The 18,053-nt window shown below is 38.8% G+C and overlaps 1 protein-coding gene across 4 annotated transcripts in view; it reads left to right on the forward strand.

The window, feature by feature from the left end:
• Nucleotides 1-18,053, forward strand: part of itfg1 (integrin alpha FG-GAP repeat containing 1) — a 145,527-nt gene that overhangs the window by 108,949 nt on the left and 18,525 nt on the right. For all 4 annotated transcript variants that reach the window (XM_069901675.1, XM_069901677.1, XM_069901678.1 and 1 more), the window contains one exon: nucleotides 3,404-3,482. In XM_069901675.1, coding sequence (XP_069757776.1) covers nucleotides 3,404-3,482 — 79 coding nt within the window. The remainder of the gene's footprint in view (nucleotides 1-3,403; nucleotides 3,483-18,053) is intronic.

Here is an 18,053-nt window from a genome sequence, read left to right on the forward strand (position 1 = left end):
GTGACAAAAGTAAAACAAGCTATCAGGAAAGCAAACAATTTGTTGGACTCACAAGAGACTATGAATGTTGGAATAAAAACTGAAACAAACTGCTGGAGGAACTCAGCAGGTTGAGCAGCAGCAGTTGGGGGAAAGAAATTTACATTATGGGCAAGGACTTCAATCAAAGACAGCAACCATTTCATTCCCCCCTCCTCTCCCCCCCCCCCCCCACAAGATTCTCCTTGTTTCACTGAGTTCCACTGTTTTAAATTTTAACAGAATGTCAATCTTTTTATGAGCAGATTAGACTATTAATAAATATAAATCGAAGTCCATGTTTATTGTCAGAGTGCATACATGATATCACATGAAACCCTGAGATTTCTTTTCTTGTAGATTAGGTAGAATTACCATTTATTGGTCGAGCAAACAAAAAAATGTACACATGTAAACAAAGAAATGTAAACAAACTGCAGTACAAAGTGAGAAAAAATGATTAAAGTACAAAAGTAGGAGTCCTTAAATTAGTCTCTGATTGAGTTTGTTGTTAAGAAGGTAGAGGTGAAGGGGTAGCAGATGTTCCTGAACCTAGTGGTTTGAGTCTTGTGACATCTATACCTCTTTCCTGATGGTAGCAACGAGAGTAGAACGTGTGCTGGTGGTGCGGAATCTTCATTGCTGCTGCTCTCCAATGGCAGCATTCCCTGTAGATGTTCTCAATGGTGGGAAGAGTTTTGCCTGTGATGTTCTGGGCTGTGTCCACTACCTATTGCAGGACTTTCCGCTCAGGGGTATTGGTGTCCCCATACCAGAACATGATGCAGCTAGTCAGCATACTTTCCACCACTCATGTAGAAATTTGCCAGGGTTTCCAATGTCATTACCAAACCACTGCAAATTCCTGAGAAACTAGAGGGGCTCTCATGCTTTCTTCATGATGCCATTAGTGTATTGGGTCTAGGAAAGATCCTCCGAGATGGTGACTCCCAAGATTTGCTCACCCTCTCCATCTCTGATACCCCAATGAACACTGGATTATATGTCTTTGGTTTTCCCTTCCTGAAGTCAACAATCAGCTCCTTGATGTTGGTGACATCGAGGGTGAGGTTGTTGTTGGTCCACCATTCAGCCAAGTTTTCAATCTCTCTCCTGAATGCCGATTCATCGCCGCTGTTTAGACAACTCACTTCCGTGATATTGTCAGCAAATTTGTAAATGGTATTGTGTCATATTGAGCCACACAGTCAAATGTGTATAGCAAATAGAGCAGGGGGCTAAGAATGCAGCCCAGTGGTGCTCTGTTACTGATGGAGGTGGTGGAGGAGATGTTTTTACAAATCCTCACTGATTCTAGTCTGGAGGTGAGGAAATCTAGGATGCAATTACATAGTGGAATATTGAGGCTCAGGTTTTGGAGTTTGCTGATCAATTTTGAGGGGATGATGGTGTTGAATGCTGAACTGTAGTCAATAAAGAACATCCTGATTGTATGCATCTTTAATATCCAGATGTTCCAGAATTTCATGTAGAGCCAGTAAGATGTCAACCACCATAGACCTGTTGCGACTGTAGGAAAATTGGAATAGATCCATGTTACCGCTCAGACAGGAGCTGCTATTCTTCAACAAAACACTTTTTCTCCGCTGATCTGAGGGTGACTGGTAGATAGTAATTTAGGCAGGTTACCACAGTCTTCTTGGGCACCAGTAAGATAGAGGCCTGTTTGAAATTGGTGTGTATCATGCCCTGCCTGAGTGAATACATTGGCAAGTTGATCAGCACAGGTTTTTAATACTCAGCCGGATACTCTGTCCGCACCAGATTCTTTCCTTGGATTCACTCTCCTGAAGGCAACCCCCACATCATCCTCAGATAAGAACAGGAGAAGATCTTCAGGAGACATGGCGGTGCACAGTAGTGGTTCTTCCTGGTCTTATGGTCAAATCGAGGGCAGAAGGCATTGAGTTCATCTGGATGTGAAGCTTTGCTGCCTCTTACTGCACTAGATTTGGTTTTGTAACAGGTTATGTCAATTAGGCCCTGCCACAGCTATCAGGGATCCTTCGTTCTTTCCATTTTCATCCAAAAACTCCACTCAACCTGGGAGCTGCCTTTCAATAGATTATATCTGATCCTTCTGTGGTGATCTGGATCTCCAGACTTAAATGCCTGTGATCTGGCCCTTGACAGGTTCCAGATTTCATTGTTCATCCAGGATGTCTGGTTGGGGAAAACCCTGACTCATTTGGTGGGAACACACTTGTCCACAGCTGTTTTGATAAAGTCTGTAATCAAAGGTTTGCTTCGAATGCCGAGGGCTTTGCTGAGACTGGAAATAAATTTGCTGCCTCCCCACTCTCATCATTTCTCTTGAAATATTAATACAAAGGCATTCGATGTCTGAGCCCAATTTATTTATGTACTGATTAAAACATTAAGTATTCTTGATGGCTGTGGGAAATTTCTGCGCATTTTTTTTGCTAGTTAACCAAACTTCCTTTACTCATTAGCTTTTGTGCAAGACTGGAATCTTGGAAATACTGAATTATATATTTCAAGCCTTTGTTGTAATGAGATTAAATGGATTTTTATTTAAAGAGATGCAATTAAAATATTGAACCCATATTGACGTTATATGATATAACGAAATAACAAGCTGAATTCAGTTATTCTCTTAACCTGATATGAAGGTGAGGTTTGAGAGTCTCCATCACAGCTGGAATGCATTGTGAATGAGTTACCAAGGTTTCAGCTTATACTATCTTCATCTTAGATAGAAGGCTGGTCAGGCTAGTCTCCATGGTAGAATTAGTGCAAGATAATGAAAGATTGGAAGGTTATCGGTACCAGCAGCTTCTGATTAATAACAGCTTCTCTTCATGGATGGTCAATTCCTCTTATAATTTTATTCAAAATGAATTTAATCTGCTCCCTGCAATGAAGTTTCAACAGAGTTAAAATTCATGGAATTTAGTAGCTAATGATAAATTAATTTGAAGTAAATGTAATGAAAAATGTTGTTGTTCGGGTGGATAAAGTGTAAATTCCTTTAAACTATGCTAGAACAATGAAACTATTGTATGGGAAAGGGATTCTAAGAATATATTTAGCAAAGTAATTTCAAATTCATGTCAGATTTGTTAGAGAAAGATATCCTTATAAATTTAGTATCACTGTTGAAAGTTAGAGCTTGAAATAAATTTCAAGGAGAAAATAAAGACCATTGTAGCATTTAAATGAATATATGGAAAATATTTGAAGCTGCCTGTATAGGAATATTGAACAGACAACTGAACAATGAGTTACTTAAACTTCCGTTGAATATCAAAAAGACTTAATAAGTTGCTGTGAATTCGTTGGTTTTATGATTTTGTTTTTCTCAGTTGGTTGTTAAGTAATTTAATATTCTCTCTTTCTATAGCCATTTGGTGTGAACCAACCTGGGCCTTATATCATGTATATGACAGCAGATGCTAATGGATATCTGAAGAATGCATCAGGTGGGTAAAAATGAAAAGAGCACTTGAAGCTCAGACCTGATTTTTTTTTAACAATGACAATTTGTCTGAAAATCAAACGAAAATGAGTAAACTTGATTTGAATCACTATATCTGGCAATAGTTCAAAAAGAGAATTCTAGATATAGTAACAGCTATTAAGCCTGATAACATCTTGGATATTAACGTAAATCAGTGCAACATAGGACCATGCTGAAAATGATGCCCAAATTAAACTAAAACTGTATATTCATGTAACTTTATAGAAACCTCTTAAATGTTACTGTCATATCTGTTTCCACCAGTACTCATGGCAGCCCGATCCTGGCATATAACACTCTGTGTTTTAAAAAAAATAAAATAAAACTTGCCTCACACTATAAACTTCCCCTCCCTCACTTCAAAAGAACATCCTCCAGTCTGTGACATTTTTACTCTGGGGAAAAATTATTCTGATTGTGAAACCTATCAGTGCCTCTCATAATCTAATAAATTTCTATCAGGTCTCCCTTCAACCTCTGACGCTCCAGAAAAAGCATCAAATTTTTTTCAACCTCTCCTACACCACATACCCTCTAATTCAGACAACATCCTGGTAAATCCATTAGGTACCTTTTCCAGAGTCTCCACATTCTGCCTGCAATGGATGACCAAAATTACTCACAATGCTCCAAGTGCAGCCTAACTAAAGTTTTATATAAATGCCACACGACTACCTTACTTTTATCTTCAATGCCCCACCTAATGAAGGCAAGCATACCATATGCTTTCTTTACCGCCGTATCTACTTTTGAGGCCACTTTCAGGTACCCATGTGCCTGAACACCCAAATTGCTGACTCCAAGCTCAAATATCTTCCTTTATCCTTTTTTTTTAAAATGTAACTAAGAATCTTTAATCCTTCTAATCAAGGACATTTCATAGCCATTTTTGACCCACCTAATTCTTGCTTGAGATCTTTTTCCTGCCTTTTTTTTATTCCTCTTGGGCCCAACCTGATTTTAGTTTCTTTAAATATGCTTCCATTTATTTTGACCTTTCTTGTCATCGACGGTTCTCTTATCATCCAAGTCGTTTCTCTTCAGTGGAGCATGTTGGACCTGGACTCTAATTAGCTGTTCCTTAAACAAATCCCATGTGTCAGTGTTAGTCTTGCTCAATAACAGCTGCTTCCCATTAATTGCCTCTAGCTCCTGCCTAATAATGTCATAATTTGCCCTCCCTCAATTTAGTGTATTCCACTGAAGTCCAGGATTATTCTTATTCATAACTATCTGAAGATATAACAAATCGTGATCACTATTCCCAAAATGCTCTCCATTTGAATCTCTGGTATCCTGGCCAAGCTCATTTCCCAACACAACTGTTGTCCCTTCCCTGATTGGATTATCTACAGACAGCTTCAAAAAATGCTCCTGAATGGCTCTAAACACATTCTGCCCCATCTAAGCCTCTGAAGTCACAGTCAATACTAGAGAAATTGAAGACTCCCATTGTGGCAACCTGTTCCTTTTACACTTTTCCATAATCTGTCTCCAGACTTATTCCTCTCTCTCTCTCTCTCTCTCTCTCCTGGTGGCTGTTGGGAGGACTATAGTATAACCCTATCAAAGATATTATACCTTTCTTATTTTTGGTCTCTATCCATATTGTGTGGATGAGCCCTCTATTACATTCTCGATGAATGCAACTGTGACATTCTTTGTGGTTGGTAATGCAGTCCCTCTTATTCTTTTGCCTCCCTCTCTATTGCATCTAAAACATTGAACCCCTGGAACAAGGCAGCATGATGGATAAGGCAGATGAACTTAGAGCCAGTTACAATGCTTGGAATTGTGATGTGGCCATTACAAAGACCTAGCAGCAAGAGTGACAGGCCTGACAAAGGTGATTGAATATAATAGGGCTAGCAAGAGAAAAACTCTGAAATCCAGAAAAATTTCTAAATTGTACCCATATTCTCAAATTGTGTCAGTTAATTTGTAGAAAGAAGAAGATAGAGAGGACCCCAAGAAGTGCCAAAATTAGTAAAATTTAGTTCCATTTCTACCCACTTAGGACAATCAACTCGGTTATCAATTTGTAACGAAAGGGTCAGGTTATGCATGTTGACCGCCCAATAATAGAATCTGAAATTAGGAACCGCCAAACCACCATTCTTTTTAGATTTTGCAAGATGAACTTTATTTAAATAGGGGCATTTTCTTTGCACATATAATAAAATCTAAGCGAATCAAGTGAATCAAAAGTAGATTTAGGAATAAAAATTGGTATAGATTGAAAAAAATACAAAAGTTTAGGTAAAATCTTCATTTTAATAGAGTTAATTCAACCAATCATAGACATAGATAAAGTGACCATCTCGTTCAGGATAATTTAACATGTTTAATTAGCAAAATTTTACTTAAAATGATGTTTATCTCTCTTCGTATTTGTAGTGCCGAGATAAGTAAATTGATCTCTCACAAACTTAAAAGGAAAATTAAAATAACTTTGTATAAGTGCATTTAAATGTAAAAGTTCATTCTTATGCAGGTTCAACTTATACACTGAAAAGTGACTAAATTGAGATAACAAAGATAGTATGAATGGAAAAGTATCTGGATTAGATATAAAAAGTAAAAGATCATCTGCCTATTTGGAAACTTCATGTTCAATGCCCTTCCTGTAAATCCCTGAAAAATCTCTGCACTTGCGAAATTGTTAATGGTTCTAAAACCAAATCAAAAAGTAATGGACTTAAAGGATATCCCTGACGAGTATACCGTTTAAGATTAAAAGGTTTTGATTATTGTAAATTAGTAATAATTGAAGCAGTAGGACATAAATATAATAATTTAATCCATTTAATAAAACATGGTCCAAAATTAAAAACCTCCAGGTTTCAAGCATGAAGAATCTAGAATTATTGTGGGAATGATTGTTCTTGATGTCAAGGCAGTATTTGAATAAGTATGACATCAAAGACCCATGAAAAACTGATCACTGAAAATCATGTGGAAAAGACACTAAGTGTTGAAGTTATACCTAGAATATAGAAAGATAGTTGTGATTATTACTGGTCAATCTTACCAACAACACATTTGCTACAAGAATTCTTCATATAATCCTCCTGCATTTCCCACTAGATTTTGCTCTACTTTTGTGCCCACAGGAAACTAATTCCCATAAATATCATAAATGTACATCATGTGGTACAATTTGAGTCTATTCTCTGCACGTATACTTTGCTGCGTATTCCACAGAGTACATGAACCATATGATAGTTTCATCTCATGTTGTATTGTTCTATTCTTTTCGTCTACCACCTCTGGAGCTTACATTCAGCATTGTATCTGCCTCAGAAAACATAATATTGAAATTCTTAAGCTCAATGATAATATTACAGGTTTGTGTTCCCGTTCTTCATACTTTGTTCATTGTGTTAATCTTGTCCTTTTGTCGGACTAAATCTGAAACATTAATGCAAAGTTAAAATGGTTCTGAATGTAGATGTGTCTGATTATAAGAGCATATTTCTTATTGATGAGCATTAAAAGCATTCTGAAGAAATATATCAGAAGGCAATCTCAGATAAATATTATTTGCTCCGAAATAAATGTGCTGGTGTCTAAAATTGTGTTTGAAAAAAGTGCTTTCTTCCTCAATATAATAAAAAAAGTTACAGGACTAATGAACAACAATGTATTGTATACATTTGCAGTACAGAACAATGGCGCATATTTTTTTACGATAATAACGCAGAAGCTATCAGGGCTTACAGTTAGTTATTGGGATATAAATAAAGTACAAGTTTCTGGTGACTGCACATGCTTTGGTAAATCCTGAAACTGCCTGCCCAATTTACTGTGCATCCCCCTAAATTTGCTACACTTGTACAACACTATCTACCTTGTCATTGTAATAGTTCAGTGAATATTTAACAGTAGAGTAACTCAGTTGCAACCAAGCATATTTTCTGCCACAGAAACTTTCCTTTTACAGGAAGCAAGTCTAAACTCTTTAAATGTAAATTATTGTTGGAGACTTCTAAAATTTAATTTTGTCTCGTTTCTCTTAACCTCGTTCCTATTTCCTTCATTTTACTTTAAATACTTTATTTTAAATATTCCTACTTCGGTTTCCAAGTTTGGTCTCTGTACGTCATAGAATCACTGAACAGAATTGGTCTCCTTCAGCCCACCTTGTGTATGCCAACTCAAATTTTAATTAACACCCATATCCTTCCACGCTTTCCTACCAAAGTACCTGTCCAAATGCCTTTTTAAAACTGCATGCCTCTGCCATCTCCTCAGGTAGCTTGTTTCAGATAACCACCTCAGTGATATCCTTTAAATTTCTCCCCTCCAAGTTTAGCTTCTCATGTGCTGGGAAACAGACTTTGACCATCTAACCTATCAATGCCTGTCATAACTTTATGAACCTCCATAAGGATGGCTCTAAGCTCCTATATTCTAGTAAAATAAACTTATCCAATCTTATAACTACAGCCCTCATTCAAGGCAACTTTCTAGTGAATCTCATCTGTACTCTTTATAATGCCACATCCTTCCTTTGGTGTAACAAGAGGTAACGTTTGCTTCAGAAGACAAACAATTCCATTCTTGAATCTCTGCCATGCTGCCTTTTGCAGACTTCCTAAAAATACATTGCTGCTCAACAATTCATAGATGTTCTATTGTATAAGCTGCTGTAAGCATGAATAGAGAATAGTGTCATTTGTCATTGTCCACAAAATCCTCACAACTATCCCATTCAGACTCAATGCCTTAGGATAGTTACTTTAGTTTTTTAAAAAAAAACATTGAGGCGATCAGTGAATATCCAATTTGTATGTCATCTTCATGAATGATGAAAATATCAATGTACTTAGAGAGCAGTTATCACATAGAGTTCACTAACACATTAGACAATTCAGATGAAAAGATTTAATGCATTCAAACAGCGCTAGGTTGGTAAATGAGGGAGAAGTGTATGCTAATATAGTTGTGTGGAACAGAATTAGGTTGAGCCAAGTGGCCTTTGATCCAATATTCCATGTGTTACTTACTATTACTTAGTGAAACATGATTTCATAGACCTGGTGCTTCATTTCTTCATTCATAAAAGGATTCTGTAGGTTCAAGTTGAATCAAATAATTGTATTGAAAACATTGCTACCCTGCGAGAATAAATATGATATAATTGCCCATGGATGTCCTCTCCATGATTTTATCCAAGATGGATAAAAGGCAGGTAGTAAAGTTATTCTAAAATGTATCAGCTACTTTATTATCCCAGCTTGAAATTGTTATAAATTGTTCCTTCCACATTTTAATTATGCCAATTATAATCATCATGTTTGAATTACATTGTTATGTTTGCAGCTTTAAAGTCTGAGTTTCTACAAAATCGTGACCAGTTTGACTAATTGTTGCGGGAGTAGGTGTCAAGTCCCCACTCTGTAAGCAGTAGAGCTCAACAAATTGTCAAACTCTGTCAATATCTTCTCTTTGGCTTGGCTTCGCGGACGAAGATTTATGGAGGGGGTAAAAGTCCACGTCAGCTGCAGGCTCGTTTGAGGCTGACAAGTCCGATGCGGGACAGGCAGACACGGTTGCAGCGGCTGCAGGGGAAAATTGGTTGGTTGGGGTTGGGTGTTGGGTTTTTCCTCCTTTGCCTTTTGTCAGTGAGGTGGGCTCTGCGGTCTTCTTCAAAGGATGTTGCTGCCCGCCAAACTGTGAGTCGCCAAGATGCACGGTTTGAGGCGTTATCAGCCCACTGGCGGTGGTCAATGTGGCAGGCACCAAGAGATATCTTTAGGCAGTCCTTGTACCTTTTCTTTGGTGCACCTCTGTCACGGTGGCCAGTGGAGAGCTCGCCATATAACACGATCTTGGGAAGGCGATGGTCCTCCATTCTGGAGACGTGACCCACCCAGCGCAGCTGGATCTTCAGTAGTGTGGACTCGATGCTGTCGACCTCTGCCATCTCGAGTACTTCGACGTTAGGGATGAAAGCGCTCCAATGGATGTTGAGGATGGAGCGGAGACAACGCTGGTGGAAGCGTTCTAGGAGCCGTAGGTGATGCCGGTAGAGGACCCATGATTCGGAGCCGAACAGGAGTGTGGGTATGACAACGCCTTCGTATACGCTTATCTTTGTGAGGTTGTGAAATGGCTGCACCATTTCATCAGATGCAAGGATCGACAATGAGATAGACAACAGACTCGCCAAGGCAAATAGCGCCTTTGGAAGACTACACAAAAGAGTCTGGAAAAACAACCAACTGAAAAACCTCACAAAGATAAGCATATACAGAGCCGTTGTTGTCAATATACCTGAAGGCAAAAATGCAAGAGAACTAATTGTGTTAATCATTGAACCCCTGCAGGCATTGAGAGGCATCCATAGCATTCAGAATACCAGGTACAATGTAAAATCCAAGCTATCAGGGACAAAATCACCTTAGATTATCTGCACCTTACAATATTGAAATATCTTAGAATCATTTCTTCTCAATTTTTTTTTGGAGTACCATGTGTATACAAACTCCAGTCTCAACTTGTCTGATTCTCCTGATCTATGGATTTGGCCAACATTAGCATTCGTTGATGCATGAGATCCATGTGGGATGGGTGTACTTAAAGGTAAGGCAAGGCACTGAGAAATGCCAATGCTCATCACCAAATGTAATGTATTTTGGGGATGGATCTTGAATTGGATTGGCAAGCTCTAACTACTGTAATGTCCATTGGACACCAGGAGATTCAAAGTAAGTTTCATTCACTGCCTTCCATATATCCAGAACTGCTATTACATCCTTGAACACCGGGTCAACTTCGACTGGTCGTGGTTCTGATGGACAAAGAAGTACATTCAATAAGATCATAAGATATAGGAGCAGTAGGCCATTCGACCTGTTGAATCTGTTCAGCCATTCCATCATGAGCTGATCCATTCTCCTACTGAACTGATCCCACTCCTCTGCTTCTCCCCATCACCTTTGATAACCTGACTATTCAGATAACTATCAATCTCTACCTTAAATACACCCAATGACCTGGCCTCTACAGCTGCCCATGATTACAAATTCCAGATGTTCACCACTCTCTTGTTACAGAAGTTCTTCCGCATGCATCTCTGTGTTAAATGGGCGCTCTTCAATCCTGAAGTCGTGCCTTCTTGTCCGAGAATGGCTTACCACGGGAAACAACTTTACTATATCTACTCTGACCAGGCTTTTCAACATTCAAAATGCTTCTATGATGTCCCCCTTATTCTTCTGAACTCCAACGAGTACAGTCCAAGAGCCTTCAAACATTCCTTGTATGCTAATCCTTTCATTCCAGAAATCATTCTTGAAAATCTTCTCTGAACCCTCTCCAAGGACAGCACATCCTTTCTTAAATAAGGAGCCCAAAACTGTTCCCTGTACTGCAGTAGGTTTGTCAGACAAGATTTTCCCTTAACCCTTCGGACCCCCAACCATTTTTAACCTTTCATAATATATAAAATATATACTCCAAACTGGGTCCATGGGTAAACTACATTACAAACACCAACTGGTGGTTAGGAATAAAACCAGTCCCAGAAAAGAGGAACACGGCAACAGGTTGTTGATAGCCCCTGAAAACAGAGTCCAAAGAATATAAACAATGCTGACTTTGGCCTATCTTGTCATTCACCTCCAGGTACTCCATATCCTTGCTAATTTCTGCTTCTTCCAAATATTGTTCAACTAGTAGAAACATTTCTTATTTGTTGAGCATATGATAATCAGAGATTACCTTGCATGCATTTGACCTAATGACCTAGAACATTATAGGATAAAAAGTCATTGCTTGGGTTCGCCACACCATTAATTTTGCCTTATGCTTCCACTTCTGTTCTGTACTACCAAGAGATCATGGCATATGCAAAAGTTGTGATGAAATAATCCAGGATGTTGCTGGAAAGTTGTCGTTCTGTGAGTGTGACTATTAGCAGTCATTTCCTTGGTCATATCTGCAAAGGTATCTTTTGCAAAACCTGCCACCTGATAAAGAATCTTGAGGAACTGATTTCACAGGATCTGGACCATTAGGTAGGAGATACAGATATAATTTATGTTACTGAAATGGCAAACCTATAATGTCAGTAACTTAAGGTTGAAACGTGTAACAATCTGCCTGTACACAAGCTCGAATTGTGAGATAGGGCAGCACAGTTAGTGAAACACTGTTACAGTGATTGGGAACAGGGTTTGATAAGGAGTTTATACATTCTCTTTGTGATTGCATGGGTTTTCTCCAGGGGTTCTGGTTTCTTCCCACCCTAATAAACATACAGGGGTTATAGATCAATTGGGTGTAATTGGGTAGCACTGGCTTGTGGGCCCAAAGGGCCTGTTACTGTGCTGTATGCCTAAATTGAATAGGTTGAGAAATGACATATTTGGCCACGATACAGTTGTCTGCACTAAAGAGTTCACTTTTTGCACTACCACCCAACTCTCAATATTTTTTTTTTCTTAAATTTTAAATTTAGACATGCAGCACGGTAACGGGCCATATTGGACCACGACTCCATGCTGCCCAATTAACCTACACCCGTGGTACATTTCAAATGGTGGGAGGAAACCGGAGCCCACTGAGGAAAACCTACACAGACACAGGGAGAAAGTACAATCTCCTTACAGACAGCATGGGATTTAAACCCTGATCCTGATCATTAGTGCTGTGAAGGTGTTATGCTAACCGCCACGGAAACCGTGCTACCTTGACTTCTACCAGTGAAGAATTTTCCCAGATTCCCATTAATTTTAATTTTGATCAAGCAAGAATAATCTAGAAGTGATCTCCCTATTTGGCGCAACCCTGTTGATGTTGTTACTGAGGACTTTGTAGGCTAAGTGGACATAACAAGACCAACTTGGATTTGCTAACATGTTTTGAAGAGAATGGCTTACCAGACCGATTTGTATGGCAGGTGTGAGTTGGTCACATTGGTGTGGATGTGAGGTGACATATAGAGCAGACTTGGTCAGAAAGGCCACCAGTGAACTAGCAGAAATTTTGCAATAAATTAATAGTTTCATGGCCATGATTACTGCCACCAGCTTCCCTTTATTCCAGATTTATTTAATTAACTGAATATAAATTCCCCAGCTGCCTTGTTAGGGTTTGAACTCAAGCTCCAAGTCATTAGTCCTGGTCTTTGGATTATCAGTTTCCAGAATCCTATCACATGCTTAGTTTGTATCAGCATCACAGGTTAAAGTATTTGTTCAAGACAAATTAATGTAACTAAATCTATATCTATAATATGACCATTGTCTTTGCTTTCCTTCTCATTGTACTTCTTTGAGATCAACAATTTCTAATGTGCTCTTAGGAAAATTAAAATTTATATCTGTAGATCAACTTCTGTCAGAAGTTATAGATTGTAATGCTATTTATTTCTCTAGTTCGAGAGATGGAGGCACGGTCTATTTTTCAAAAATCTAGGGTTGGTGTGCGATGATTCATTCCGCAGAACAGCCGTTGATCTTCAATTATGCACAAAAGCTACTGCAATAAAGCTGTGCACCAGCAGGGATAACTGTAGAGTTTCAGAAGGGAGTGGGTTGTAAGAACACCTACACAAAGCTGTTTGTCAGACAATCTGCATTAAATGAGACAGCAGCACCAATACCAAGTGAGATGGTGAGATTCTGAAAAAATAGAATTAATCAAGCCATTGCTTATTGAAATATTTCCATGTATGTTCATCTAAAGCATTGAAATGATAAGAGATTAAATCATTTCTTCTACAAAAGGACACTTGTTCAAATTTGCAAAATGGTTGAATAGAGTGTTCCTGTAATGCTGTCCTTTATAAAGCTCGTTAGTTCTTGTTCACTAAACTGCACGATTTAGCAACAACAGGCTGCCTCATTTCAGTTACAGCTGCACACTTGTCAGTTACAATCCCCAAAATAAAGTATATACTTGATCATTAAAAAAATTACGAATAAAGCACATAGAAATTAAAATATTGGCTTTTCTATGCAAAAATTCAGTGAAGGACTTATTGTTATAAATTGATCAATGGTTCCATGTTTGGAAAATGTATAGTTCAGTAGAATATGAAGTCCAGATGTATAACATTATGTGATAGCATAATTCATTATTGTTGTCAGCTGGAGATATGACAGATAGCACCTTATAGACATTGCTGAGGATCTTCTTGAGCACCTATGTGATAAAGAGAGCAGTATTAAATTTATTTGACTTAGTATTTGTCTCCTTAAAACACCTTAAGGAATCCGGATGTTCTTGATGGATGTAACATGATAAGAGGAAATTCTAGGAAGCATTTCAAAACTACCATTTTCATAATAAACATTGAATTTATAAACTATGTCAACTGAAATACCAAGAATGAATTTGAAGGAAAAAGAAGAATAAAGCTATAAGAATGAAATAGTGGAAGGTTCATTTCTGCAAGTTAATCCTCGAGGATGTGCAGTAAAGATGAATAGGATAGTACATTAAAGTTGGAGGAGATAATACAATCTATTGCTAAACTTGTGAGGGATAGGGACAGGGCAACTTTGTTCCTCCTGGACTGCAGAGGTCCAAGCCAGTTACAAGATTATGAATAATAATACTAGAGATTATGCAGAACCCCCCGCCCCTGTGCTGCCTGGGTTATATAGCACAGTAGAAAGAGTACGAGAACCCGTGGCTCAGGACATTGTAAATACTCTGCCAGAGCCCCTGCAATTTCTACACCAGCCTCCCTCAAGATCCGAGGAAATATCTTGTCAGGCCTGGGGATTTATCCATATTTGTTTGCTTTAAGACAGCAAGCATTTCCTCCTCTTTAATCTGTATAGGTTCCACGACCTTATTACTTGTTTTCCTTACTTCCCACGACTCTGTGCCTATTTAAATTTTTTTATTAAATTAAAATGTAAATTTAGATATACAGCATGGTAATAGGCCATTTCTGCCCAATTTACAGCCAATTAACCTTGACCACCCCCACCCCCCACCCGTATGTTTCAACTGGAGGGAGGAAACTGGATTCCCCAGGGAAACCCCATGCAGACACAGGGAGAACAGGCAGCATCCTTACAGACAGCGTGGGATTTGTACCCCGGTCCCGATCGCTGGCATTATAAAGGCATTGCGCTAACTGCTATGCCAATCATGGCACCCTGAATGAATACTGATTGTTTTTAAAACATTAAGATCTTCCCCCATCTCTTTTGGCACCATATAAAGCTGGCCACTCTGATCTTCAAAGGGGCCAATTTAGCCCCTTGCTCTCCTTTTGCTCTTAACATACCTGTAGAAACCCTTAGAATTTTCCTTCACATTGCCTGCCAAAGCAACTTCGTGTCTTCTTTTAGCCTTCATGATTTCTTTCTTGAGGTTTGTCTTGCATTTTTTTTATACTCCTCGGGTACCTCATTTTCTCTGTTGCCTTTTCTTGCTGTACATCTCCTCTTCTTCCAAGCTCCCTTTGCCTGCTAACCTTGCCTTTAATCATGACAGGAACATACAAACTCTGTAACGTCAAAACAAAGAAGATTACAGCTTCAGACTAAATGAAATCTTGTTTTTTTCATATCACATATTCTCTCAGCATAGAGTGGGGCCCTTCTGCCCATTGACTCTTATGCCAACTCTTGGTACAATCCCATTAATCCTATTCTCCCCACTTTATTCCCGGTCCATCATTTTCCCCCTTTTCTCCTAGCAAACACTTCAACTATTTGGTATTACATAATCTCTTTGAGGATCTGGCTTTTTGTAAAAGGGATCATAAAAGAAAGCTGCACAGCAGCTGAAAATAGGAGTGATGACTGAAAGCATGGTCCAAAAGATTGTGTTCTGTACTTGAGAGAAGGAGATGATCACAAGGATAAAGTTGCTGAGCAAGCAGGGCTAGATCAATTTTTTTTAAAGTTTTGAGAAGGTTTTCTTTTATGGCATCAAAAACTAACAGACAAAGAGTGGCTGATAAGTCAAGACTATAATGACAGAAGGCATGACATGAAGAATACAGGGAAATTGCAAGGTAGGAAGGTGAGGGTAATGCGCAGAGGTTGAATTAATCTCTGTGAGACTAATGTATTGGTTTCTGCTGGCGCAACAGTACTTAAAGGCAGTTTAAGTTCACTTGCCGAGACTTCTGTGAACAGTTATTTTAAGACAAAGTAACAAACGTCTGTGGTTTGAGGCTGCAAATTGCATTGTGCTTTAATAGAGCAAAAAATGAAATGCCCCACTGGTCCATTTCTCTACAGCAACAGTATTACACTGTGATGCAACTGACCAGGACACTCTCGATAGAGCTCCTATAGAAGGTTGACATGATGGTGGCCGGTAACCTTGCCCGCTTCAGTCTTCTCAGAAAATGCAGTTGCTGTTGCGCCTTCCTGACAAGTGAGGATACGTTAAGTGTCCATGATAGGTCACTAGTTAAGTGATCTCCAAGGAACTTAGTGCTCTCCACTTTCTCTATTACAGAATTATTTATGTGTAGTGCAGGGTTCTCATTCCTGGTCCTACTGAAGTCTACATTGAGACTCAGATTGTTACTGAGGCACCATTTCACAAGATTTTCCACCTCTTCTCTGTAGTGCAACTCATTGTTGTTGCTGATAAGGCCAACAACTGTTGTGTCATATGCAAACTTGATGACACTGTTGGAGCTGGCTCTGGTGATGCATCCATGGGTCAGTAGCATGAACAGAAGCGGGCTGAGCACACAGCTCTGAGGTGCGCCAGTTCTTAGCATGATGGTGCTCAATGTTCCCCACCCCTTCCCCAGGCTACTCCATCGCTCTTCATAAGCTAACTTCCTCATTTGTGGTGAAGCTCCTCTGCACTGCCTCCAAAACCAGCATATCCTTTCAGAAGTAAGGAGACCAGAACTACACATAGTTCTCCCGGTACAACGCTGAACAATTGTAGCAGAACCTCCCTGCTCTTAAATTCAATCCCATTAGCAATGAACACCTACATCTCATGTGCCCCCCCCCATGATTATATGCTGCAGCAATTTGTGTAGAAGTATTCCCAGGTCTCTCTGTGTAACAGCATGCTGCAGTTTTTCACCTTTTAAATAATCATCTGATTTGCTATTTTTCCTTTCAATGTGAATGGTCTCACAGTTACCACAATTGTACTCTTATCAGTCAAACCCTTAACCCCTCTATCTATCTCTGCAGTATCACCGTGTCCTCTGTTTTCACAATTTTCTTTTTACTCAATTTAGTGTCATTAGCAAAATGAGATATGCTACACTTGGTCCCCTCCTCCAAATCATTAATGTGTATTGCGCACCAATCCCTGCAGCACTCCACCAATCACCGGTTGCCAACCAGAGAAAGAGCCATTTATCTCAATTCTGGCCTTCTACTGGTTAACTTCTCCTCATTACTGAATAAGCCATATGACCTGATTCTGCTCTGACATCTGATGGTTGAAATACATTGCCCACAACTCTGGTCATCCTTATCTTATGAAGATGTCATTTGTGTGGCACCTTAACAAATGCCTTCAGTAAATTCAAGTAAACACATTATATCGGTTTCCCTCTATCCATTGGCACTCATGATGTCCTCCACGAGCTCAAGTAAGTTCCCTTGCCGATCCTGAATGAATGATTTGTCTGCCTGTTGGAACAATTTCTATCCAGGTATCTCACTATTTCTTCCTTAATGATAACTTCAAACATTTTCCCAACTACAGACATTAAGCTAACTGGCTTATGTTTTCCTGCCTTTTGTCTACCAACTTTTTTTTAAAATCGTGACATTACATTTGTCTTCCAATCTGCTATGACCTGCCCAGAGGCCAGAGAATTTTGGTAAATATCCACAAATCAATTTGCTACCAGAAAGAGAATGGAATGAAAATTTTTGAGAAAGATAAGAGACTGGGGGGAAAAAAATTAAGAAATTGTAATTTGCCCGTATGTGAAAAATGATTTTACAAGGCCGCCAAATTATATTTTTTGTCCAGTTACAAGGTTTACTTTCACTGGAATAAATAATCCTTAATATTTTATTGGTAAGTTCAATGGGTATGTATTGACTAAGAGGGCGCACAAAATCAGTGAACCGATGCGGACTCGAAAGGCCAACATGGCCTATTTCCGCTCCGTAAATGGTTCTATGGTTATAAGTGAAAAAATTCATATTTTAAATCAGAATAATATTAGTGTATAATTTTAAGAGAGGCAGTACAATTCATTTTTAACTATGCATATGTGTTAACTAAACATCACCAGCTTGCTTAAACTTTAATGGTTGATCGCTGTTTGTGTCATTATTATTTCTACAGCCACATCTGATTTATTCATTGTCCATTCATGAATGCCAGGAAAATTAAAGATAATATTAAATCCTAGGAAGAAGCTTACAAAATGGCCAGAAATAGCGGTAGGTTGGACAATTGGGAACATCTTGGAACTCAGCAAATGTGGACCAGGGAAACAGTCAAGAAATTGACAATAGAATATGAGAGTAAACTGGCAGTCAGAAAATATTATCTAAACATGCAGCAAGGAACAAATGAATGAGCATGAATATTGGTCCCTTGCAAACAGAAATAG

The sequence above is a fragment of the Narcine bancroftii genome, chromosome 10, assembly GCF_036971445.1.
Source record: "Narcine bancroftii isolate sNarBan1 chromosome 10, sNarBan1.hap1, whole genome shotgun sequence".
NCBI lineage: Eukaryota > Metazoa > Chordata > Chondrichthyes > Torpediniformes > Narcinidae > Narcine > Narcine bancroftii.